General features: G+C 40.5%; 2 protein-coding genes across 3 annotated transcripts; both read left to right on the top strand.

Moving 5' to 3' along the window:
* The first annotated feature begins 1,094 nt into the window (after positions 1 to 1,094).
* LOC119912636 (zinc finger protein 664-like) lies at positions 1,095 to 9,930 on the top strand. 2 transcript variants are annotated; one of them, XM_038731920.1, is made up of 3 exons: positions 1,095 to 1,274; positions 4,204 to 4,406; positions 4,765 to 5,042. In XM_038731920.1, exons 1-3 carry the CDS (start codon positions 1,182 to 1,184, stop codon positions 4,889 to 4,891), a joined length of 423 nt encoding a protein of 140 aa, XP_038587848.1. In that variant the 5' UTR covers positions 1,095 to 1,181; the 3' UTR covers positions 4,892 to 5,042. The 2 variants fall into 2 exon arrangements, with proteins under 2 accessions (XP_038587848.1, XP_038587846.1); XM_038731918.1 differs by lacking the exons at positions 4,204 to 4,406; positions 4,765 to 5,042 and adding an exon at positions 8,040 to 9,930.
* Positions 9,931 to 16,045: 6,115 nt separating this feature from the next.
* Positions 16,046 to 23,281, top strand: LOC119912678 (zinc finger protein 239-like). Its single transcript, XM_038731967.1, has 2 exons — positions 16,046 to 16,297; positions 22,405 to 23,281. Exons 1-2 carry the CDS (start codon positions 16,205 to 16,207, stop codon positions 23,239 to 23,241), a joined length of 930 nt encoding a protein of 309 aa, XP_038587895.1. The 5' UTR covers positions 16,046 to 16,204; the 3' UTR covers positions 23,242 to 23,281.
* Positions 23,282 to 24,869: the final 1,588 nt, after the last annotated feature.

The following is a 24,869-nucleotide window of genomic DNA, read 5'->3' as shown; positions in this document are numbered from 1 at the left end:
ACAAGCATTAAATACGTTTATAAAATAAATAAAATAACAAAATAAAATAATAAAAAATTTAATCATTGTTATTCCATATTAATAACATACCAAACAACATAGACACTAAAAATTATGTTTTCAAGTTATAGTTAGCCTGTGTTAAATGCACGTATTTGAAACTTTATTCCCATGATGTGAACTTTGCTCTGTATTTGTATCGCACCTTTCTAGTATTTGCGCTTTTTACAGTACAACACATTCATACACTGAGCCTAAGTGCTTCCACAGAAACTAACATTCACACATTCATACACTGGTGGAACAGCCACCAGGGGCAATTTGGGGTTCAGAATCTTGCCCAAGGACACTTCGGTTAACGGGCAACCCACTCTACCTCTTGAGCCACGGCTGCCCTCTAAAAGCTAAAAAAAGCACAGTTATTCAATTATTGACATTATAAAACATACAAAAGCCACATTTTAATGTTAATAAATATCAACATTTATGTATAGACCCTCAAAATATTATTTCTTTACAATATTATTAAGATAATAAAGCATGATACAACTATATACATGATAAATTAGTTAATATATTTTTAGAATTTGTGGTTTTGGTTATTAGTCGTTTCAATATTACTGTTTTTTTAATTTTATTATTTCAGTCATCAATTACTGATAAGGTTAGTGTCTCAAATACTTGTGCAATGCAATGTGTGTTATTGTTTGTACTCCAGCTGTCTGTGGCACTGATGTCCGGGACAAATTTCCCTCAGGGGACAATAAAGTTGATCTTGACAAAGTGGTATCATGTAACAAGCAACAAAGGCATTAAAGAAAAACTTTATAATATTTTAACTGTTTTAACTACTTTACTATTCTTTAGACCAAATAACTTTTCTAAATAATGTTGATTTTTATTTTGAAATGTTGAATTTGTGGTTTCTTTTTAGACCATTTGCATTTGTGAATCTAATATTTCTCATTAAAGATAAAGAGGTTAAAATAATCTTGTCATTAAAATATAATGTCTCTTATTAATTTATAGTTATATATTTACGTAGACAGAGATAAACGTCATCACGTTTTCAACTTCCTTTAACTTCCGTCACGTCTCGCGGGCTGCAGGACTTGATCTGAAGAGCTCCGTCAGTCCCAGAGGAGACCTGCTGGATCTGAGAGACCAGGACCAAGAGCGGGATGGAGGAGGACAACCAGGACCCGGAGCCCCGGAGCAACAACGTCCCCGGAGGACAAACAGCAGGCTCGAGCTCTGATAGCACCGATGTTCAGGTCAGTGTTCATGAACACAGCTAGCAGCTAACAAGAAGCTAACGTGGCGTTAGCTCGGCCTGGTTCCGACACGTAGCTTCATATTGACTGTAAACAAGATGTAATGTAGCAGGATTCAACAGTGGAGCCATCAGAACCCCGTATCTCTACAGAACCCACACTTAATGTGACGGTCGGAACCGGAGAGGAGGAGGAGCAGGAGGAGGAGGAGGAGGAGAGCAGGAGGAGGAGGTCTCTTGTAGCATGTAGCCTGCTGCCTGGGTGTTAGCATGCTAGCTAGCTGACAAAGCTAAAGCTAACTTCCTTACTTATGTGACAAAAAAGGCCATTTATTATTTTGGCCGCTAAATATGTTAACGCGCCCCATGTTACTGTCCTGTGTACCACTGTCGATTCAGCCTGCAAGAAATGATATAACGTTGAAAAGTGGAGCGATTTGTTTGCTAACATTAGCCTACAGTGAAGCAGCCAGCTAACGCTACAGTAGCTCAGACCTGCCGCTGTTTGCTTTCTGTAACGTTTTCAACTTCCTTTAACTTCTGTCACGTTCAGTTTAGGTTTATGTTGTTTTTACAGTACTCGGACACACAGCTTCTCCTCCTCTCCGTTATCATTAGAAAAGCAGAAAATTATTTAGACATCATCAGGGGATACATATAAAATGTTTTAGCAAAAAAGTTTTAAAATTAGGAATATTATAAACTCAAATAATATAGATGAAAACTCTTGACCCTCTGATTATTTTCACACCTTTTCACGCCTCCCCTCATGTGCACGATGATACACACATCAGTTGTCAGGGAGACCCGTTTTATTTAAATGGTTGCCAGCAAGATCGGACTTTCACTTCCTCTTTACTGGACATGGTCTAATCTGAAATCTGATCATGCACAACCATAGGCCTCCGGAGGCCGAGCAAAGGTCAGGGCACAAGAGACTGCAGAGACACATTCAAATATAAAACAGTATATCAAACAAAAACAGCTTTCTCACTTTAACTTTGCGCTTTTGCAGGCAATGATCATCAGTCGCAGGCAATCAGAGTTAAAGCGCAGGCAAATCATGTTACTATATGGCTTGTATATTTTTCAGGCAGTCAAACAGCTTTCTGTGAAGGCGCCCAAGAACCAGAACCAGTTGCTTCCAGTGTCCTTTTCTTCAAAATTATCTTATTCTCACAACAAATGTCCAAAAAAAGTAACTTAAGCTAGAAAACAAGCTGCTGATCACTGCATTATATTCTGTTTGAATTGTGACCTGAATTTTACTGTTTCACATTTTTTAAATAAAGACAATTAATTGAAAATAAATTAGTGCAGAAAATGTCTCGTGAATGCAGGAAATGAGGTGTTTTAATGATAAAAATGTTCTAAATCAGTGGTTCTTAACCTGGTGGTCGGGACCCCCCGGGGGCCTCAGGCCCCGATCAGACAGAAAGCGTTTTGCGGGTTCGAAAACGCGAGGCGCACAGCAATGGCTTTTGGTTGAATTTAGAAAAGATCAAAGCGCTGCGGTTTTTTGATGTTTATGTCTAATCAAAGATTACAGCGCCAGCGATCTGTAATCTTTGGTTTGCCGCTAATTAATAACTTTCATATTATCAGAAACCTGATCACAACTCACAGGTCTGAGTCTTTTGTTGCTAAAAAACAGAGCGCCTGCTCTGACGCTGTTTGAGTGTGTGAGGTTACAAACACGCAGGAGACGGGGAAACTGAGATCCGTGTGGGCACATGAGACTCTCAGAAAGGGGAGACACCGCTGGTCCAGGAGCTGCAGCGTACTTTACTACCCCCGTACTTTAGCAGCTCTCCGTCGGCCAGCGGCGTCACTCCCCCGCTCTCCCTGGTCCAAACCATGCTCTGGATCCGTCTGTGACGTTTGGAAAAACTCGCTTGGCTTTCGCAACATTGCGTCAAACAAATTTCTAGCTGAAGTTGAAAAATTTGAACTTGAGCGAACCGGCGAATGTTGGGACAAACGCCTCTGCCGCACAACCCCGAGGGAATCTGTATCTTTGCATTGACTTTCTATCTAATCAAGCCGCCCAAAATGCTGGATTCGCTTTCAGTGTGAACACAGCTTAAGGGTTGAGGAGTTATTTCTGACTCACTTTGGTTTTAGGTGTTTCTCCTGGAAATACAGGTGCTGGTCATATAATTAGAATATCATCAAAAAGTTGATTTATTTCATAAAGTTGGTCAGCAGCAGGAAGCATGAAGTGCTCTAAAACTTCCTGGTAGACGGCTGCGTTGACCTTTGACCTCAGAAAACACAGTGGACCAACACCAGCAGATGACATGGCACCCAAACCATCACTGACTGTGGAAACTTTACACTGGACTTCAAGCGACGTGGATTCTGTGCCTCTCCTTCTTCCTCCAGACTCTGGGACCTTGATTTCCAAAGGAAATGCAAAATTTACTTTCATCAGAGAACATAACTTTGGACCACTCAGCAGCAGTCCAGTCCTTTTTGTCTTTAGCCCAGGCGAGACGCTTCTGACGCTGTGTCTTGTTCAAGAGTGGCTTGACACAAGGAATGCACAGCTGAAACCCATGTCTTGCATACGTCTGTGCGTGGTGGTTCTTGAAGCACTGACTCCAGCTGCAGTCCACTCTTTGTGAATCTCACATGAGGGGTAAGAAAACATCGAACTTTATCATTATGAAAATAAACAACTAACCCAGCTGTTAGTACTCACTATCAAGCTAGCATGTTAATATTGGATCGGTTTAAAAAGACTGACTTTGATTCAGTAACGAGCTGGCTAGCTAACTGTTAGCATCAGGTAGCTGTGCTAACAGCTGTGCTAACATTGGGCAAAGCTAAAAACAGACTGATACACATTTTCCTGTTTCCATCAGTTACACTACACGAAGGTGAATTTCGTGCTAGACTCATAACACGTACGTTGTTTTGCATGTTAGAGCTTCCATGGTGACAGCAGTATTGTCTCTGAGGACTGCACCCCAGAGCCAAGCACAGACCGGGACAGGACCGGGGTCGAGGCGAAGCAGAGGAGGGAGGGCTGCTGGGGTCCGAGGAAAAGGGAGGACGGGGAGGACGAGGTGCAAGCGGAGCAGCACATACCTGCGTCGAGCTTCACACTCCAACAACAGCATATGAACAGGTGTGTATATATACATATATTTAATATCAGTACATTATTTCTCTGTGTCTCAAAGTTCCTCTGGTGTTTCCCTCTAAGCCCTCTGACTGTCAAAAATAAAGTGCTTTATCAATGTGTAATCGATCACTGTGGTTATTACTTTTGTTTACTGATTACAACAACTAACTACAGCTCTGCTGCAGCCATCGGCTCATCTGTGTCATGTACATTGACCTGGTGTGTAATGTGGACACAGAAGTCCTGTTAGAAACAACAAACCCCTGTTCAATAAAAATATCTGATCATGTTGATGAATGTTCTTTCCAATTACACCAATCTTTCCCATTTGGGGTTCTAACAACTATATATTCCTTTACAGGCCAGAATCTGAGGACTGTGGACAACATCCAGACTACAGTGTTTCCATGCACCACACATGGCTGATCTTCCAGACTCAGGACAGAGTAACAGGCAGTTCAGTCAGGCAGCATACAGACAGTTTGTAGTGTGGCAGTGTGGAGCACTTAGACACAGAGTCATGATACTGAGTTGCTGTTTCTGGAAGACTCACAACTGTTCTCCTGATCCACCAGGACAATACAGAGGTTTAATCCTAGCAGGGTGGAAGACGTAATGTCACTAACTGCTACACAAATAATTCCATCCACTGGATAAATACCTGTACATTGTTCTTGTTTTATTCCCAGGAGGGGAGAGAAAATACAAAGTATTTTTCCCTGTTCTGGATGTTATTTTCATTCTTTTTTTAAATAAAACATTGAAATTGATAAATGCCTTTTCTTTACACTTATAGCATAAACAATCAAACAACTACATTTATGTCTGAAAAGACATCCAAATGTGGTATAACACTTGTTTATTATTAAATACTACTAAAACTACAACCTGTATCACAAATAGATTATTTTTAAACGTCAAATAAAAATAAGTATATATAGGAAGAAAGACAAAGTTTGTCCAGAGGTGTCCTGACTGATTATGAAGACAGTTCAGACTTTACTCGTGTCGCTGCTGTGGAGATGATTAAATATATCACAGTCACCTCTCTGACATGATTACCACATTTCAAAACCAACCATTTTACTTTTGATTTATATTTTGCTGTATCACAGTTGGGGCAGGGACACCTGACTGAACCCATGTTGACGGGGATCATCAGGTCTCCTGGTTCTGCTTCTAGGCATCTCCTCAGTAGCAGACAACAGGAGGAGGAGGAGGAGGAGGAGGAGGATGACGGCACTCTGGAGGTCTGCATTGTAACTGTAGTCCTTCTCACCTTCAATGAGTACAATCTCCACTTCCTGTACTTTTTGTTGTACACCTTGCTGTACCTGATAATACAGAAAGGAGGATCAGCTTAGTGAAAAGTTTGTAACACCTGACATCATTCTCTTATAGAGCAGTTAGCATTTCCACATAAAATGCAATCACATCAATAAATCAGCACCATCTGTCTGTATTCCTCAAACTGTTTAATATTTTTTTGACTCATCACTTATAAATGTATTGAGTAAAATGCACAAGAGTTCTCATAATGCAACATACTGAACTGTGTCATCAGCTTTTCTCCTGGCTGGACTGTGGACACGGTGGTTGTAATCCAGGCCAGCCAGCATGGTCTGATCAGTGAAGTACAGGGTGTTGGAAGACTGCAGGTGACCTGAGGGCACAGTAGAAATAAAACATACAGGATTTTTTTTACTTCTGGTAAAATAATTAATGGCAGTTACAGTAAAAGGTTTTCACACAGTAGGTTTAGCTGTGAACATTGTCAAACTATCCTTTGGCCTTCATTGTTTATGTATACTAACGTTGAAATGTCTTTCTCATAACTACAAACACACAGCTACATCACCACATTTGTAAAAGTAACATACAGTCAAACATCAACTGCAGACACAAGATAATCAAACAAACCGATTAGATTCAAGGTAAAGATAACGTAAACAACAGCTCGCGCTGATGTTTTCCAGCTCACCTATACATCATACAAGTTTCACTTTTTGAATGGAATTACTGAAATAAATCAACTTTTTGATGATATGCTAATTAAATGACCAGCACCTGTATATTTCAGCACTGAGTATTTCATCAAATAGTGTTAACCCAATATTGTGAATCGTTCATGCAGCTAAGTGTATCATCACACCCCTAATCTGAACCCCCACCACTTTTCAACACAAAGTGTATCTTTTGTAAATAATTTTCTCAGGCTTAAAATTCATAGAGATTTTCCATTATACGGCAGTGAAGTTGGTATTAAATTTTATCCTAGATGGTATTAAAAAGTCTTAAATTTAAGTTTGAGAATCTTGGGGGTACACTGATTTTTTCAGAGGTGCTGAATTGAACATTTGTTTGAATGTGTGGTGATATTTCTGTCTGATCACAAGTGTTTTCAGTTCTACCTCTGATCAAGAGCAGTGAGACGGGCTCTGTGTTGGTCAGACGGTTGAAGGGGGGGGTAGCCTACTACCATATCAGCAGAGCAATAACGCAAGGTAATGCACAGAAGTGGGGCAGGTATATTTTGTTAAAATTTAATGACTTCAGTCTCATATCTCGTAATATTATATCTCAAATTATTATTCTGCATATGTCAGAGAACACATATGTATGTGGGAGAGATTTGTGTGAAGGAAGATTTGAACATAAGCAGAAAACCTGCTGAAACATAAGAGCTGTTAAGGTGCACGGGTTCATAACTGAATTAAAATGAATTAATTTATCATTGAGGTGAAAAGGTGCCACGTGCACATTTAAAGACTTTAGGTTACTTCAGTCATGTCTGCATGTGTGTTGACTCAGCAGGGATGAAATAAAATGAGAAACAGGAGAAACATATTTGAGAGCAATACAGAATGCCTGAGAGCCTTACAGCACTGTATTACACCATATATTTTTATCTTTTGAATTGTCACCTGAATTTTGTGTTTCCTTCTATATAAATAAAGACATTTCCTCAATGAATTGGTGCGGAAAAATTCACCAGAATGCAGGAAATTACATGTTTAAAGCCCAAATCTTTCAGGGGGTGGACCCCCAAACCCCCCCTCTTAAAATTGTTTGTTTTAATAATTATCAGTAGTAATTATAAAAATAATAATGTATTTATAAGGCCTATGATATTTAATAATGAAAATGTAGCTCAATGATTTATAGGGTTCAGTTTGACAAGGTGGCAAAGTTTTCAAGGGTTGATACAAGTAGAGGTCATTTACTGTTGCTTATGCGACTCATCTGGCCATCATACGTTGTCACGTGATTTTTTTCACCACACGTAGCAAAACTTTTCCAACTCCCAGTTCTGCAGATTTCCAGGCAATTCATCTCTCCTTTCTGCACTTCCTGCAGTGCTTTCAAAATAATTCCAGTTGTATGCATTTACACACATTTTCACATGTAATTTTTTTGTTTTACCTCCAAAAGCAAACAGTGGCCTTTACAAAGTTTCCTTGAGTACTTCAGTGTGAACAGTCGGGCATACATGGTAATAGCATACCAATCATATATTTAGTGTACAGTACATACTCGTAGTAGGGTAGCAGGTGATTTCAAAGATGTGCTCTGTCATTTATGGTTTTAGATAGCTCGCTCCACCATGACTTACTGTGTTTCTCTCTGTTGATATAGAGAAGGAGAGGAAGAAATGGACTCAAACGTCACCGCTGTCAGCACTGTGACAAATCCTTCACAACATCTGGATATTTGAAGATTCATCAGAGAGTTCACGCTGGAGAGAAACTGCACAGCTGTGACCAGTGTGGGAAAACTTTTACTCAATCAGGTGACCTTAAAATCCACCAACGTGTTCACACTGGAGAGAAACGTCACTGGTGTAAACAGTGTGGAAAAACTTTTGCTCAGTCAGGTACCCTAAAAATCCACCAACGTGTTCACACTGGAGAGAAACTGTACAGCTGTGACCAGTGTGGGAAATCTTTCAGTCAATCAGGTGTCCTAAAAATCCACCAACGTATTCACTCTGGAGAGAAACTGTACAGCTGTGACCAGTGTGGGAAATCTTTCACTACATCTGGTGCCCTAAAAATCCACCAACGTGTTCACACTGGAGAGAAACGGTACTGGTGTGAACAGTGTGGAATAACTTTTGCTCGATCAGATTCCCTAAAAGTCCACCAACGTGTTCACAATGGAGAGAAACCGTACTGGTGTGAACACTGTGGAAAAACATTTGCTCGTTCAGGTACCCTAAATATCCACCAACGTGTTCACAATGGAGAGAAACCGTACTGGTGTGAACAGTGTGGAAAATCTTTTGCTCAGTCAGGTACCTTAAAAATTCACCAACGTGTTCACACTGGAGAGAAACTGTACAGCTGTGATCAGTGTGGGAAAGCTTTCACTCAATCAGGTGACCTAAAAATCCACCAACGTGTTCACACTGGAGAGAAACTGTACAGCTGTGATCAGTGTGGGAAATCTTTCACTACATCTTGTGCCCTAAAAGTCCACCAGCGTATTCACACTGGAGAGAAATGGTACTGGTGTGAACAGTGTGGAACAAAGTTTGCTCAATTAAGTTCCCTAAAAATCCACCAACGTGTTCACACCGGAGATAAACCATACTGGTGTGAACAGTGTGGAAAAACTTTTTCTCAATTAGGTACCCTAAATATCCACCAACGTGTTCACACTGGACAGAAACCGTACTGGTGTGAACAGTGTGGAAAAACTTTTGCTCAATCAGGTACCCTAAAAATTCACCAACGTGTTCACACTGAGATAAACCATAGCTGTGGCCAATGTGGCAAATCTTATACCAACAGGAGAACCCTTAAAAGACACAAATGCATTGACAAAGCATCATTGTGACATTTTTCCCAGTGCCAAGCTAGCTGTTTCCTCCTGCCCTGAATACAACCACCTGTTATCATGTGACGGTGCTGGACTAATGTCATGTGGTGACAGCTTAGAAAGTTTGATTTGGAAAGAGCTGGAAAGCATTACAACAGCGAATTAAATTGCAGTAGCCAGGTTACAACCAGTAGAGGGCAGTCTCTGCATTTTTGTAGCACTATACATAGAATAGTTTACAGTAAAATATTCAGATTTGGACCTGAATCCATCAACAACACTACTAAATACCCATACACATTGGTAATCAGGTGAAATAAGAAGTTTGGGGGTTAAGTGACTCTAAGAAGACCATGGGATGTGGTCAAAAGCTAAAACAAAGAGGTAGTGAGGCTTGTGTTCAGACTCCTTTATTATAGATGCAGTGTTTACCACACATTGATTTATTTGTGGCGGTCCGCCACCATATCAACACTGACCGCCACGTATAGATTTTTTTTTTTTACTAGGAGTATTCGCGCAGCACCTCCACTCGCTCCCTCGCTCTCGCTCTCATGAACACCGTTGCACAAATCTGTCTCAAACAACTCTGTCAATGTCAGAGACCCAGCTTGAATGAAGTTATTAGTAAACATGTAAAGAGCTTGGTTAATACGGAGAGCTATATTAACATTTGAATATAGCGGGGTTGTCGATGTTCGCACGCTTTATAACTGGTAATCGATATCGACAATCACCTACATTACATTTACATTTTTTCATTTAGCTGATGCTTTTATCCAAAGCGACGTACAATTGTTATAAACGTTAGCGGTTACACGCCTCTGGAGCAACGAGGGGTTAAGTGTCTTGCTGAGGGACAAAATGGTGGATGGGTCACAGTGGGGGATTGAACGTGGGTCTCTCACACCAGAGGCTTTGTCTAATCCACTGCGCCACCACCACATTAAATAATCTGTATTTTACATCTATATTCACTTTTTATTTTCTATTACTGAAATAAGGTTTTTTTCAGACTAAAAGCAAATCCAAATCGAGTCAATGCAAAGAGACAGATTCACTCAAGTTGGCTCCAGCTGAGGTGAAGACATGTCAGCTCAAGTTTGAAATGTTTCATCTTAAATAAAAGATTCTCTTTGATTCTTCAAGAAGCTCCTATTCAGATCGCAGGATCTTTTGGTCTACTTCACTTTGTCAGGCAGGTCCTATTTAAGTGATTTCTTGATTGAGTAGAGGTGTGGGAGTAATCAGCCTGTGTGGCTAGAGAAATTGAACTCGGCTTTCCAAAGATGTGATAAACCAGTTGATTGGTTTTAACAGGGGGGCAATCACTTTTTCACACAGGGCCATGTAGTTTTGGATCCCCCCTACCCCCTTAAAGGTTCAGTGTTTAGTATTTCTGAGGATCTATTGACAGAAATGCAATGTAAGATCCATAACTGTTTTCAGTGATGTGTTAAGACCTTACATAATAAACCATTATGTTTTTACTATCTTGGAATGTGCCATTTATATCTACATAACTGTGGGTCACCCCTTCCATAGGGGTGGCGATGTTGCAATGGATACGACACAGGCCTTTGGTGTGAGACACCCGGGTTCAGCTCCCCACTTTGATACATCCACCAATGTGTCCCTGAGCAAGACTCTGACATAAATAGCAATTGTAAGTCGCTTTGGATAAAAGTGTCAGCTAAATGAATAAATGTAATGGACGTCGCCACATTGCATTGTTGTTTCTACAGTAGCTTAAAATGGACAAACAGCCCTACAGAGCATGCTTCTTCACTACGTTCTTGTTCTACTTCTGGTAGAATTCAGGCAGTGTAGACACTCATCACTATGTTGAATACGTACATTAGAAGTAGAAGTAGTAGTAATAATATACAGCAGGGGTCAGCAAATAACTTTTGCAACAATATGTTGTTTGGTCACCTCAGTCGGTAAGGCACAGGACTCGCATCTTAAGGGTTATGTTTGATCCCACCTCGGGACAACTTTCTCTCTTCAATAAATGGTTTCTGCAGCAAATGTTTCTGAGATCACGGCATGTGCTGCACTGTTTTTGTTTCAGTGTTTGATAGGCATCCATGAACCGATGCTTTTGCATTTCCCCGGGATCTCCAGGCAGAGGACATTTAGGGGAATCACGTTTTCTGACGGCTCTTTTAGAGGTGTGTCAAGCAGGCTACTAACTCTATTAATGTCTTTCAGAATTTTTCAAAGTAAAAGCTTGGTTCAACTCCAAATACAACACTGCAATAAACAAGCTTCTTGTGCTTTTATTTTGAAGGCGAAACTACTAAAGAGGAAGTGATACTGTTGCTGTTATGACAGATCAATTGCAGCATTGGTATTAGGGCTGAACGATTTTGGAAAATAATCTAATTGTGATTTTTTTTTGCGATTTAATATGCGATTAATTTTTAAGCTCTTTACCTTCTGTTTTATTCAAAATGGACAAGCAGCAAATCGGTGTTCAGATTTCCTAGTCCGTCTTTTTATATCGCAATAAGCTAATAAAAAATACTGAGTTTGAGGTTCAATTCAAAAGTTGGCCAACAAAAATAAGTGTAATAAGTGTCGCCTCTCGTGTTTAATAGACAAGCTTAGTAAATCTCCGACAACACCGAAGTTCCCCCCCACCTCCTCCCCCGCAGCCTTTGATGCTGGTAAGCGGCGCTCTGGCTGTAACCAGGCTGTAACCCGGGACAGACTGGACCTCTTTCGAACTTGTGAGTTTGGTCTGAAACGCCGTTTCACTGATATTTTCTGAGCTGACTGGTGGCTGTGTGTGTACCTTACTACACGTGTCTTTCTGTTGTGCATTTTTCCTATCTGTCAAAGCGGCGGATGGCCCGACGATTTCACCCACCATGTTACCCGTGGGCGGCTGCTGCTACTTTCATTCCTTATGTGTATATAGACTAAAGTTTATATAGTGTCAGCTTCTGTCAAGTTTAAGGCCATTGTACAACAAGAAGCCAAGGTACAGTGTAATGTACAGACAAAGCATCAACTTTCCGCTTGGGTGTCATGTGACCAGAGTGTAATCGCAGCTTTTGCGATTAGGAAATCTCGTTTTATTACTTCACGATAATATCGCAAATGCAATTAATTGTTCAGCCCTAACTGCTATCAAAGTATTTATTTATATTTTTTGCCGCTATCAAAGCACTGTAATCTGACCATGGGCTAGATATTATTTCTGGCAGGCAGTTTTGGCATGGAGACTTAACCACAGAGAATGAATGTGTTTTCCTTCTCAATCTTTGTATAAACTTTGTCTAATGTGTGGTTTATAATAGACTGTGTTGCAGAAACAGTGACAATGTTACACACTCTTGACTTACATTTTCCACGTTATCTGTCAGTGGCGAAGTCAGAAAACATATGGTTTTACTGAATAATTAAGTAAATATAGTTTCTTAATATATCTACCAAAAAAAGTTACAGTGGCTGTCTATGCTCTAGGGGGGCAGTGGTAGACTGGACAGATGGTTGCAATTCACAACCCTCGCCACTAGATACCACAAAATCTTACACACTACCTTTTAATAATAAAAACCTTCATTTAACAACTGCATGTTGTGGTTACTTGTGTTATCTTTATCTAATATTTCTTCTATTATTTGTCTGATGATGTGTGACCAACATACTAAACAAAAAGAAATCAGACCATTATATACAGTGAGAAAATAAGTATTTGAACACCCTGCTATTTTGCAAGTTCTCCCACTTAGAATCATGGAGGGGTCTGAAATTGTCATTGTAGTGTCACAATGTATGATTTTTAACTATTTATTTGTATGATACTGCTGCAATAAGTATTTGAACACCTGAGAAAATCAATGTTAATATTTGGTACAGTAGCCTTTGTTTGCAATTACAGAGGTCAAACGTTTCCTGTAGTTTTTCACCAGGTTTGCACTGCAGGAGGGATTTTGGCCCACTCCTCCACACAGATCTTCTCTAGATCAGTCAGGTTTCTGGGCTGTCGCTGAGAAACACGGAGTTTGAGCTCCCTCCAAAGATTCTCTATTGGGTTTAGGTCTGGAGACTGGCTAGGCCACGCCAGAACCTTGATATGCTTCTTACAGAGCCACTCCTTGGTTATCCTGGCTGTGTGCTTCGGGTCATTGTCATGTTGGAAGACCCAGCCTCGACCCATCTTCAATGCTCTAACTGAGGGAAGGAGGCTGTTCCCCAAAATCTGGCAATACATGGCCCCGGTCATTGACCAGCTCCTCCCGTGTAGTTCTGGGCTGATTTCTCACCTTTCTTAGGATCATTGAGACCCCACGAGGTGAGGTCTTGCATGGAGCCCCGGTCCGAGGGAGATTGACAGTCATGTTTAGCTTCTTCATTTTCTAATGATTGCTCCAACAGTGGACCTTTTTTCACCAAGCTGCTTGGCAATTTCCCCGTAGCCCTTTCCAGCCTTGTGGAGGTGTACAATTTTTCTCTAGTGTCTTTGGACAGCTCTTTGGTCTTGGCCATGTTAGTAGTTGGATTCTTACTGATTGTATGGGCTGGACAGGTGTCTTTATGCAGCTAACGACCTCAAACAGGTGCATCTAATTTAGGATAATAAATGGAGTGGAGGTGGACATTTTGAAGGCAGACTAACAGGTCTTTGAGAGTCATAATTCTAGCTGATAGACAGGTGTTCAAATACTTATTTGCAGCTGTATCATACAAATAAATAGTTAAAAAATCACACATTGTGATTTCTGGATTTTTCTTTTTTAGATTATGTCTCTCACAGTGGACATGCACCTACGATGACAATTTCAGACCCCTCCATGATTTCTAAGTGGGAGAACTTGCAAAATAGCAGGGTGTTCAAATACTTATTTTCCTCACTGTATATACTTTTAATAATCCTTTATGTTCTTTGCTCATCTTATGTGGTGTTATAATTTCCACAAAGTGTACCAGTGTTTTGATATAATGACCTTCTGTGAGATTGTTTTGTTTCATGCTTTCCTGTGAGAAAGGAGTTTGCACTGTGGCTCAAGGCTGAGAAAGGCTTTTCTGTTGGACTCCACAATTATTCTCTAGCATTAAATGTCTTCTCTGTTTCTCTGGGTCAGACTCTCTATTCTCTGCTGTCATTATTGGAGAGATTAAGATACTTGTCTACAATGCATCTTTACAGTGTGAAGGTACTTTTCGACATACATCATGCATGTCGGGATCTGGTTCCATCTGTTTAATCCATACTAAAATGTTTTGGTATACTGTAAAACTTTGAATAATAGCCCTGGCTTTTATGTGCTAAAATCACTGAATTGACCCTGCCTTTATTTGGGACAGGCGTCCATATGGGACTTTAATTCTTTTTGCACAAAACTGAAACTACTATCAAACAGTTTATTTATTTCAAACAGATGTATTATGTAAAAATTATCAAATGATATAAAATACACATCATTCATTTGATCTAGCTCCGACAGATGGCTTATGCGCTTTTATTTTGAAGACAGCAACCTAATGAAAACAACAACGAGGTGCAGGAGACAGAAGTTAGCAGACAGAGAGCGATGGACTTCACATGACAGGATTCACAGCTTGGATACATTCTTATGAAAAGCTGTTTTGATTCTTTTGATCGTTGGACCCTTACAGACTAAAGGAATATAATGTAGCCATGCAGGTTACACCGCTAAATCAAGAAGAGTTAGACTTTGGGTCTCTTTGTTTCAGTTAAATGAACTTAACATTGGTAATGTGGAGAATCTAACCGATCCAACGATGTTCAGCATGGCCATATTGATAAATTGATCATACATTTAAACATGAATATTTGTTTTAACGATCTAAGCAGCTAAAGCGGGCGACCCCGCAGGGTTTAAGAGGTTTTACACATCCAGAGAACTTCTATAAAAACAAGACCAGGCGTTTATTTGTCAAAATGTGTTCCCACACCAGGCCAGTACGTCAGTTAGCGGCGTAGACGGATGACTGTGCACAATATTGTTTTGCATTAATTACACTGACAAACTTAAATCTCAAATGATATTGCAGAGACATATTTCAGTTACTAATTAGTTATTATTAAACTACATAGGCAAATGTGACACTAAAAATTGTTTTCAAGTTTTAGTAAGCCTGTGTTAAATGCACGTATTTGAAACTTTAATGATCACATGATGTCAACTTTGCAGGTTTTTCACCTTATAAAACACATAAAACATACATTTTGATGTTCATAAATATCACCATTTAAGTATAGACCCTTAATATATTTATTTATTTACTTACAAGATAAATAAGCACGACAACTATATACATGATAAGTTGATGTATTTAGTTATATGAGCTCAAGTGCAATTTGAACAGAATCATTAGTGGTTTCAATATTATTATTTTTTATTTAATTTTATTACTTCAGTCATCAGCTACTGATAGGGGTAGTGTCTCAGATACTTGTGCAATGCATTGTATTTGTATAGTATGGACTGTATGTCGTGTGCGGTTGTGAAGTCCATATGTGTTTGTACTGCGGCCTTCTGTGGCACTGATGCCCAAGACAAATTTCCTTCAGGGTACAATAAACTTGATCTTGACATGGTGGTATCACGTAACAAGCAATAAATGCATTAAAGAAAAACATTATCTTTTAACTTTACCTTTCTTTAGACCATATAATATTTCCAAAAAATGTCTGATTTTTATTTTGAAACGTTGAATTTGTGGTTTGTTTTTAGACCATATGCATTTCCCATAAAAGATAAAGAGGTTAAAATATTATATTGTCATTAAAAGTTAAAAGATAATGTCTCTTATTAATTAATAGTTGAACCAGAAATATTCTAATCTAGCCGCAGCTGGAGGATTTACGTAGACCGAGAATAAGGCCGTTACGTTTTCAACTTCCTTTAACTTCCGTCACGTCTCGCGGGCCGCAGGACTTGATCAACGCGTCAGTCCCAGAGGAGACCTGCTGGATCTCAGAGACCAGGACCAAGAGCGGGATGGAGGAGGACAACCAGGACCCGGAGCCCCGGAGCAACAACGTCCCCGGAGGACAAACAGCAGGCTCGAGCTCTGATAGCACCGATGTTCAGGTCAGTGTTCATGAACACAGCTAGCAGCTAACAAGAAGCTAACGTGGCGTTAGCTCGGCCTGGTTCCGACACGTAGCTTCATATTGACTGTAAACAAGATGTAATGTAGCAGGATTCAACAGTGGAGCCATCAGAACCCCGTATCTCTACAGAACCCACACTTAATGTGACGGTCGGAACCGGAGAGGAGCAGGAGAGCAGGAGGAGGAGGAGGAGGTCGTCTTTTGTAGCATGTAGCCTGCTGCCTGGGTGTTAGCATGCTAGCTAGCTGGACAAAGCTAACGTTAACTTCCTGTTCCGTGTGGCAGTTTAACTGGCGGCTGAATTAACTGGTGACAGTCCCAGATGTGTCGCAGGCTTCAGGATCCGCTGACTGCAAACCAGGAAACACGTTCAGATAACTTTGTTTATCTCCGTAATGTATCGTCATGGAGATAAATGCTTCTGGATGTAGTTTGCAGGCTACATCGTTAGCTGCTCGATGATTCACAGGGACCTCTCCCACCTGCAGATTAGTTCACAGCGAGGACTTTGAGCGCCATCATGGAGTTCAAAACGTCAGTAAACCGTCCAAATGTTGATGTCGTCTGTCTGATTTGTGCCACGGTCTGTTCACATGTGTTCTTCCTTACATAAGGGAAACAGGCTGAGGTGTTTGACGCTCAGATTAAGATAAGATTAGCCTAGCTCGTCATGTCTGTCTGCCAGTCAAGCTTCATGCCAAGACAGCTAACGCTAGCTAACTGTTATACATGTCATTCTAAAAAAGGAGACAGACTCTGTGACCTTGCCAACAGTAAATATAAATATTCATTAAATCCTGCCATACTACATTTAAAAAGCATTTCTATTGAAATGAGCAATACACCCATGATTGGTCAGTCAAACCACCAATAGAATCTCTTATTTAGACCTTTTTTTGACTTGCAAAACTTTTCAACTTGCAAAACTCTCTCACTTGCAAAACGGTTTAACCTGCAAAACTTTCTAACTTGCGATCAATAAGGACAAATTAGCAATTAAAACTTTTGTGACACAAAAAAAGGCCTGTTTATTTTTACTTACAAACTTAAATTTAACTTAATATTTTGGAGATAAATATGCTCTGAAAACATTTTTTTTTGCTTGCATCAAAAAGACACAGAAATACCTTCACACAGTCGCTCATGTCTCATTTCAGTCACTCATTTAACAAACACACACAGAAGTTGGAAGCAGGGGTGCAGAAACTATCATCAGCTTGGAGTGGTGTAGGCTATATACGATGTAGCATTGTCTGTGCTCACTACTGGTGTGAGAGTAGGTTGTACGTCTGCACAACGCAAACCCTGAACAATGCACATGTAAATATCTGCAACATTGTTCTTTCTCTGCAAATGGTTGTATTATTTTTCTCTATTCTTTTTAATATTCTTATATAACTTGCAGAATCAGAAGGAGCTTTATTACCAAGTATTGTTTTACACGCACGAGGAACGAGGAATTTGCTTTGGTGATAAGGTGCTAAACGTAGACAAACATACAGTCGACATAAATAAATGTAGAAATGTATAAATATGGAATAGACAATGCGAGCTATTTTACCAGTGAAAGTTAAATCAATGAAAGGGCAAAGGTTAGTGGAGACCTATGCCTTTTTGGACCAGGGACCAGGGAAGTTCAGCATAACTATTTAGCAGCATTTCCCTAAGATTGAGAACAAAAACTCTACAGGGCATTTGGCCGAGGTGCCCAGAGTTTCTGCAGCCAATCAGCTCTTCACCTTTTTTGGTTTTGGGGGGCCGATGCCGATACTATAGTGAAAAAGAGCCGATTTATGAGCAGATATTATAAGATTTTGACAATGATTTGGATAGTAGACCCCTTTCCTGTACAAACTACACCTAGAACAGGCCGACATTGAAAGCTGTGCTGTATGTGGGCTATAAAACCTGTTCCCGAAATGGATTATGTTAATAAAATAGACTAGTCTCAACAACTTAACATGTTAGCAATTGCACATCAATAATTATTTGCTGCTGGAAGGTGCAACTTTTTCTGTAAACAGAGAAAGTGAGAGAGCATGTAGCATGTGTATTTTACTTTACATATAATCTGCCATAACTTCAATGTAGCTTATTCACATCTAGTTCATCCTTTTACTCAACACTCTAATTCTAACCAAAGCCACGAGTAACCATTTCACAACCACCCTTCTGTCTACATCATGCCGCCTACGATACAATGACCTGCTGTTGAACAAACGAGGACCTGCAACTTTGTCTGGCAGGAAGCAGTGTTAGATTCTTGTTCGGCTCACGTTTATTTACATGTCTGCTCTGGTTCAATCATTTCCAACACACCGACTAAAACTACAAACCAACTGCTCGCCGATATACTTAGAATACGTTTACCTATAGTTTAACGTCTCAATTTTAGCGCTGCCCCACTGATAAACACAGCGTTAGCTTTGTGGCTAATTCAGCAACGGCCAGCGCTAGCTGCTGTAACGTTACGTGATTTTAGAGAATATTTAGAAGTGATGATCTAGGGACAAACGAGATGACCGTTAGCTAGAACTGCCACAATGTTTCAGAAATAAATCTACAATCACGTCTGTCAGCTGCGGAGCCTCCAACTCTCAACTAACGTTCCCGTAACATTGAACATGCTGCTGTGAGCCTGGAGGAAGCTTGGAGAGGGCAGTGAAAAACGGGAAGGTTAGAAAGTCGTGAATGTTTTCAGGAGGGAAGTGATGAGGGCTGTTTTATTATTATTAAAGTGGTGAGTCTGTTTTTAAGTCATATCTGCCATTAGAAACAGCCGATGCTGATTAAATAGAATTAGCTCATATCGACAGATATCGGCTGGCTGATATATCGGTCGGGCTGTACTTATATCAATCGATAATATCTGCAAAATGATAACTCGGTCGGGCTCTAGTGTTTACAGGGAACAGCTGATGGAGTTACGCTAAATACTGGGTGTTAGGGCTGCTACAACTTTTTTGATATATCAGTTATTGAAACGAATAATCGACTATTCGGATTATGAATGGCAAAGTTACAGAATGCGTCTTATTTAGCTATCAGCTTTTAAATTAAACTTGAGGTTGTTTCAGGCATGTGCTATAAACAGTCACTACAATAAAAGAAATACTGCTTTCAAAAGTTGCCTACATCTTTTAATGAAAGTTTCTGCTGCAGTAACAGAAAGTTCCACTGAATCTAGTCCTGATCTGCTGTTTAGTGACGGAGCAGTTTACACGCAGTACTGCAACACGCCGGGACAAACTGACACTACAAAAAAGGAATAACGTCATGCATTACATTTGCCGAATTTACAGGGGGGTCAATAACGATTTTGTAGTAGACAGCGTTTCACAACATTTATATATTTCCCCCCTAACTCTCAAAACACTGATTTTTTTTTTTTTAAGGGAGTTTGGGGCGAATTAGCCGCCGCCTCACGCACAGACAGAGAACTGTTTTCTCTTCTTTAGAAAGTATGAAATTGTCCGGTGTTGCTAATCTTGCGCACTCTGCAGCAACACGTTCTTCAGCTGGGAACGTCGCCATGAGCGATGCATCGTTTATGATTGTAAAGTCAGGGCACATCTGGAATGTGAACGCGGCCGCTGTGTCATAAATGTAGTTCTCAACGCCATTAACAATCAAATTGTCGAGGGTAGAGAAAACGTTACAGCTCATAGCGTGAAGTAACACGGCTTTAATGGGAAGCTAGCTCGCTAACTAGCTTACCAAGATGAGTCTTCATCATCCACACAGCAACAACGTTACGCGCCTCCTCTTCAGACGCTCCGGTGTTTCCAGGAGAGCTCAGCTTTGCAGACGCTGCAGTTAACAACCTTTTTGCTGACTGAAGAGTGAAGTGCTCCCACTCTCTGGAGGTTTTGGGTTGTGAAGGTGTTACTGCAGCTCTGATGTTGTTTTTGTAACTTTACTGTTACATAACTTTACTCCGTTAAGCTGACAGTGTCGTTACGGCTCGATGACGTCATGTAATAATCGATGTATTAAATTCATTAGTAACAAATTTAATAATCGATTTTCGTCGACTACATCGATTAGTTGCACCAGCACCCCTGGGTATTAAGTTTTAAGTTTTCAAATTGTCAAACAGTTGTCAAATTTTTTACCAGGTCGGTCTCCTCTTTAAAAACAAGCGGAACAGCTGATTACAAGAGGTAATAAAGCTCGTTAAACATCTCAGCTGGAAATGTTTTAATAACCTTCCAAACTATCGTGATAGTATTTTTGTGTTGCTTTCTCTGTGCTGGAGTTATTTTGTGAACGTGATGGCTTCATCCAATTTGTTATTAAATTTGTAACGAACTTTATCATGTGTCTTCATTTTATTCCCACAGAAAAAAGCTGCTTTAATGGTCAAGCATAGCCTTTAGTTTTTATTATATTCCAGTCAAATCTGCTGTTAATTTATACATTTTGCTCATGGATAGTGGTTAAAATAATGATGCCTGTGCATCTCTTTGTATGGCGTGTAGGCCTACGTCAGTGGTTAATTTGCCTAATCGTCGCAGGTCTTTAGAGCACGGTGGAAACGCACACAACAGCGGGCTGAAGGAACCTTTTAGTTCCTTGATAAGAGTACTTTTGGTGAAAATGCGGCTTAAATGAGCTTTGTTGGGAGTTGCACATACAGTACCTATGTAAGGACTACTAGCCAATCAGAAGCAGAGTAGGGTGGGTCTTGACAAGCCGGAAAACGAGGCTTCAGTCCAGCTGTACATGTTCCTGAACCAGTTTAGCAACCTAGACTGGAGCAAGAGTTTCAGAACCGAAATTCAGACCATCTAACAGATCTAATTTTACCATTTCGGTTATGTTATCCTGTCACATCTCTTAACTCATCGGCAGCCTTGTTTAGTACGTGGGCTTAAAGTGAAATGCTGTGGGCTGTTTGTGTAGCCTAAATAAATGTTTAAACACAACTGGAATGCTTTCGGTTTACTTTTTTTGAAGCCATGTAACAACCTCCTTTTATAGCTCTGTTTCTGAGCGTTAACAATCTCTTGGCTCTCTTTCCTGCTGCACCTGGATCTGGGAAAGTCCCAGACATTTCTTACTCTCTCTTCTCTCATCATTTTCTGACCTTTCGGCACCGTCTTACTGTGCTACACACTTTTTAACACTGTGATCTTAACTTTAACTGTCTGTTTTGTAACACAGTTTTCACACAGATCTGCTTCTACATTCCTACAAACTCTGGTACCCATTTCCTCCGTTGCACAAGCGTTGCGTGAAAGTGCATTTTTTTTTACCCACCAAACAAAATGCTTCAGCTTCACCAAAAGGAACGTTGATTTAAATTTTGTTTTGTAGCTTTTCTGTCAGAATTTGCCTCTTTTTCTTCATGCAGTTAGTACGTGTTAATATTAATGAGGGGCGTTTCACTGAACATTTACAGGCAACTATGGCCGTTTAAGGTGTCGCACAAGGAGGTCGCTCACATGCGCAACACTTCAAGTTAGTTGTGATTTATAGAGGGAGCACTGCTTACAAGTGTGCATACGCACGGTTTTGTAACTTTTTGGTGGACGCCATTTGGCTTTTGGGCGCATGTACACTTTTATTGAGGATTCTACGCACAGTTTTATAAATGAGATCCCTGCTCAGCTTCCAGACTGGAGTCTGAAGGACAGGGTGATATTAGCTAGCTAGCGCTAACAGCCGTTACTTTCCAGCAGTTGGGAAAACAACAGACACTTTTATCAACGGACACACTGTGACCCACACTGTACATTTACTGCTCACTTTCACCGTCACGTTCTGCCGCTCACTTTCCCAAATTCGCTTGCCCACTTACTACATGCGACACACACGAGGGCAAAAAAAAGATACCCAAACCAAAATAATTGTTCATTGAGGTAAAATATTCAATAAATCGTGATTCTGATTTTAGGTCAAATGTCCAGCCCTGTCGTCAACAATCCTTCTGTTCACAGCTGTTGCTGTGAACAGAATTGTGGGTGAAAAAGTACTGTTTTTGTTTTTTTGATTTTCAAAACTAAAACCCCAAGTTGGTAACAAGAGCTTCACCATGACATCTAACTACTGTCTTTCTCTCTGTGTCTCTCTTTGCTACAGAAGCGGAGAAAAAGAGATGGACTCGGACGTCACAGCTGTCCATTCTGTGACAAATCCTTCGCAAAATCTGAATATTTAAGTATTCATCTGAGACATCACACTGGCAAGAACCTACACACCTGTGAGCAGTGTGGGAAAACATTTGCTAGAGCTGATAGGTTGGTTAACCACCGACGTGTTCACACTGGAGAGAAACCATACAGGTGTGATCTGTGTGGGAAAACGTTCGCCACATTTGCTAGGTTGGATGTCCACCGACATGTTCACACTGGAGAGAAACCGCACAGGTGTGATCTTTGTGGGAGCACTTTCACCACCTCGGAGAACCTGAAAATCCACGGACGTGTTCACACCGGAGAGAAACCGTACAAGTGTGATCTGTGCGGGAAAGATTTCAGTACATCAAGTCAAATGTCAAAACACAGACGCATTCACACTGGAGAGAAACCGCACAAGTGTGAACATTGTGGGAAAGCTTTCAGTAGATCAGATGAATTAAAAACCCACCGACGTGTTCACACTGGAGACAGACCGTACTGCTGTGAACAGTGTGGAGCGTCTTTCAGTAGATCTGATCACTTACAAATCCACCGACGTATTCACACGGGAGAGAAATCGCACTGGTGTGAACAGTGTGGAAAAGCTTTTATTACATACAGTAAGTTAAAGACCCACCAACGTGTTCACACTGCAGGGAAACCATACAGGTGTGAACAGTGTGGGGAATCTTTTGCTGTGAGTAGTTCCCTTAAAAGCCACGAACTCATTCACACTTCATCAAATTTGTCAGAGCCAATCCATCCGTGCAGTCCTCTTAAAGACGTGTACCTACTGTAAAATTCCCCCAAACCCCTATAAAGCTGAGCAATACAGTAAATGTTGTGGGTAAGCGTACCAGTTCAAGTGAATCAGTGTCCTGGTCATGAAGCACACAACTAATACTCTTAAGTGTTTTTCACAGCAGCTTGGGATCAGCCAACGTCATGCAGAAAAAATAACATCAGCAATTAGCACAGTTGACAGAAGTTGAGACTGAATTAAAGAACAATGATGGCAAAAACAAAAAAGTCAAATAGCTTATGATGCACTGTTTGACAGTGAATCACCAGCAGTAGGTGACAGTCTCACTTTATGATAGCGTTACGATTATATTATCATTGACTTTAATTCAAGAAATCATCATTTTGGCACACACCCTACCCAAGGGCGTCACCAAAGGGTGTTAAAGTGGTGGAGATAAAACACTTAGCCCAGGAGAACTGACAATGCACAATATTGACAAGATATTCTAATAATAATTTGAAGAAATATTCATTGATGAAATAAATAATTGGGTAGTCCAGAAGATTTTGAACACTCTCTTAATTTCCTGCATTTTGGAGACATTGTCTGCATTAATTAATGGTGGAAATGTCTTTATTTATATAAAGAGAAACACAATTCAGGTGGCAGGTGAGAAATGGGAATATAAAAATATAATGCTGTAATCAGCAGCTTTTTGTTATAAAGGGATGTAATGATCGATCTGCTTGGGACTGGAATTGGCCGTTTTTCTGTTGGACCGGCCATGATGGCGACTGAAGCAGAGCTGTGTCAAATGTACTGCTGGTCACACTGAACGTTACACATGTGGCGGCGCACAGCGGCACAGACTATAACTAGGTATTGTCACATCCAGACACACGCTTAAACATGTCGGCGAGTAAGTTCTTCACCGTGATTGAAGAAGAAACTAGGCTCGCAATTTACATCGGCAGCGAAACGCACAGAAAAATCGTTAATTAAGTTAAAAACGACGACCTGCTGGTCTTGATTGGTAATTAACAAGCCTCCTCCATACGCGGCGCACCTGCTACTGTGGAAATGGAAACACAGGTGAAAAAAAATTTCTAAACGCCAATCCAAAATTGTTAGTGTATGCTGACCATTATAGTTGTTAGAAATAAAGAAAATCTGAATCAGCAGGTCAGACTCTTTAATTTAATTAGAATCAGCCATGAAAAATGCAATCAGGGCAGCTCTACTTAATTCCCATGCCAAGTCGGTACTAAGATGGCATCCTCTGTGGATCTGTTGGTTCTGAAAACAAACTGGTGAGGGTCCAAGGTGGCTCGATGTTGTTTGATGACCTGCCACATATCTATGGTTGTCTCCAGTCTCTGCTGATGTCTCCACTCGCCTCCTTGATGCCAGCTTTCTGTAAAGAGCCCTCACCTCTCCATTGGTCCAGGCTTATGTGTATTGTCCACACTGTCCACTTGAACTGGTTTTACAGTTTGTTTGACCCTTTGTATCAGCTGAATGTAAGTGGGCAGAAAGCAGCAGAGACCAAAATGGGGACGAGGGAGGGCTTTGTAGCTGTAATGCAGTAGCCAGGTTTCAACCACTAGAGGGCAGTCACTCTGCTTATTTGTAGCACAATATGTAGATTTCTAATAGTTCACAGGAAAATATCCTAACCCTGT

This window comes from Micropterus salmoides, unplaced genomic scaffold, assembly GCF_014851395.1.
Source record: "Micropterus salmoides isolate LMB-PRFRI ecotype aquatic unplaced genomic scaffold, ASM1485139v1 Ms_hic_scaffold_2, whole genome shotgun sequence".
Taxonomy (NCBI): Eukaryota; Metazoa; Chordata; class Actinopteri; order Centrarchiformes; family Centrarchidae; genus Micropterus; species Micropterus salmoides.
The sequence above is the reverse complement of the archived record's forward strand: the minus strand, read 5'-3'. Positions and strand labels throughout refer to the sequence as shown.

What these genes read in the sequence shown, in the direction of transcription:
- LOC119912636 (XM_038731918.1), top strand. Translation starts at nt 1,182, where the DNA reads ATGGAGGAGGACAACCAGGACCCGGAGCCCCGGAGCAACAACGTCCCC. An exon ending in CTGATAGCACCGATGTTCAG is followed by an intron (nt 1,275 to 8,039) that starts GTCAGTGTTCAT and finishes CTGTTGATATAG; the next exon opens with AGAAGGAGAGGAAGAAATGG.
- LOC119912678 (XM_038731967.1), top strand. Translation starts at nt 16,205, where the DNA reads ATGGAGGAGGACAACCAGGACCCGGAGCCCCGGAGCAACAACGTCCCC. An exon ending in CTGATAGCACCGATGTTCAG is followed by an intron (nt 16,298 to 22,404) that starts GTCAGTGTTCAT and finishes TCTTTGCTACAG; the next exon opens with AAGCGGAGAAAAAGAGATGG.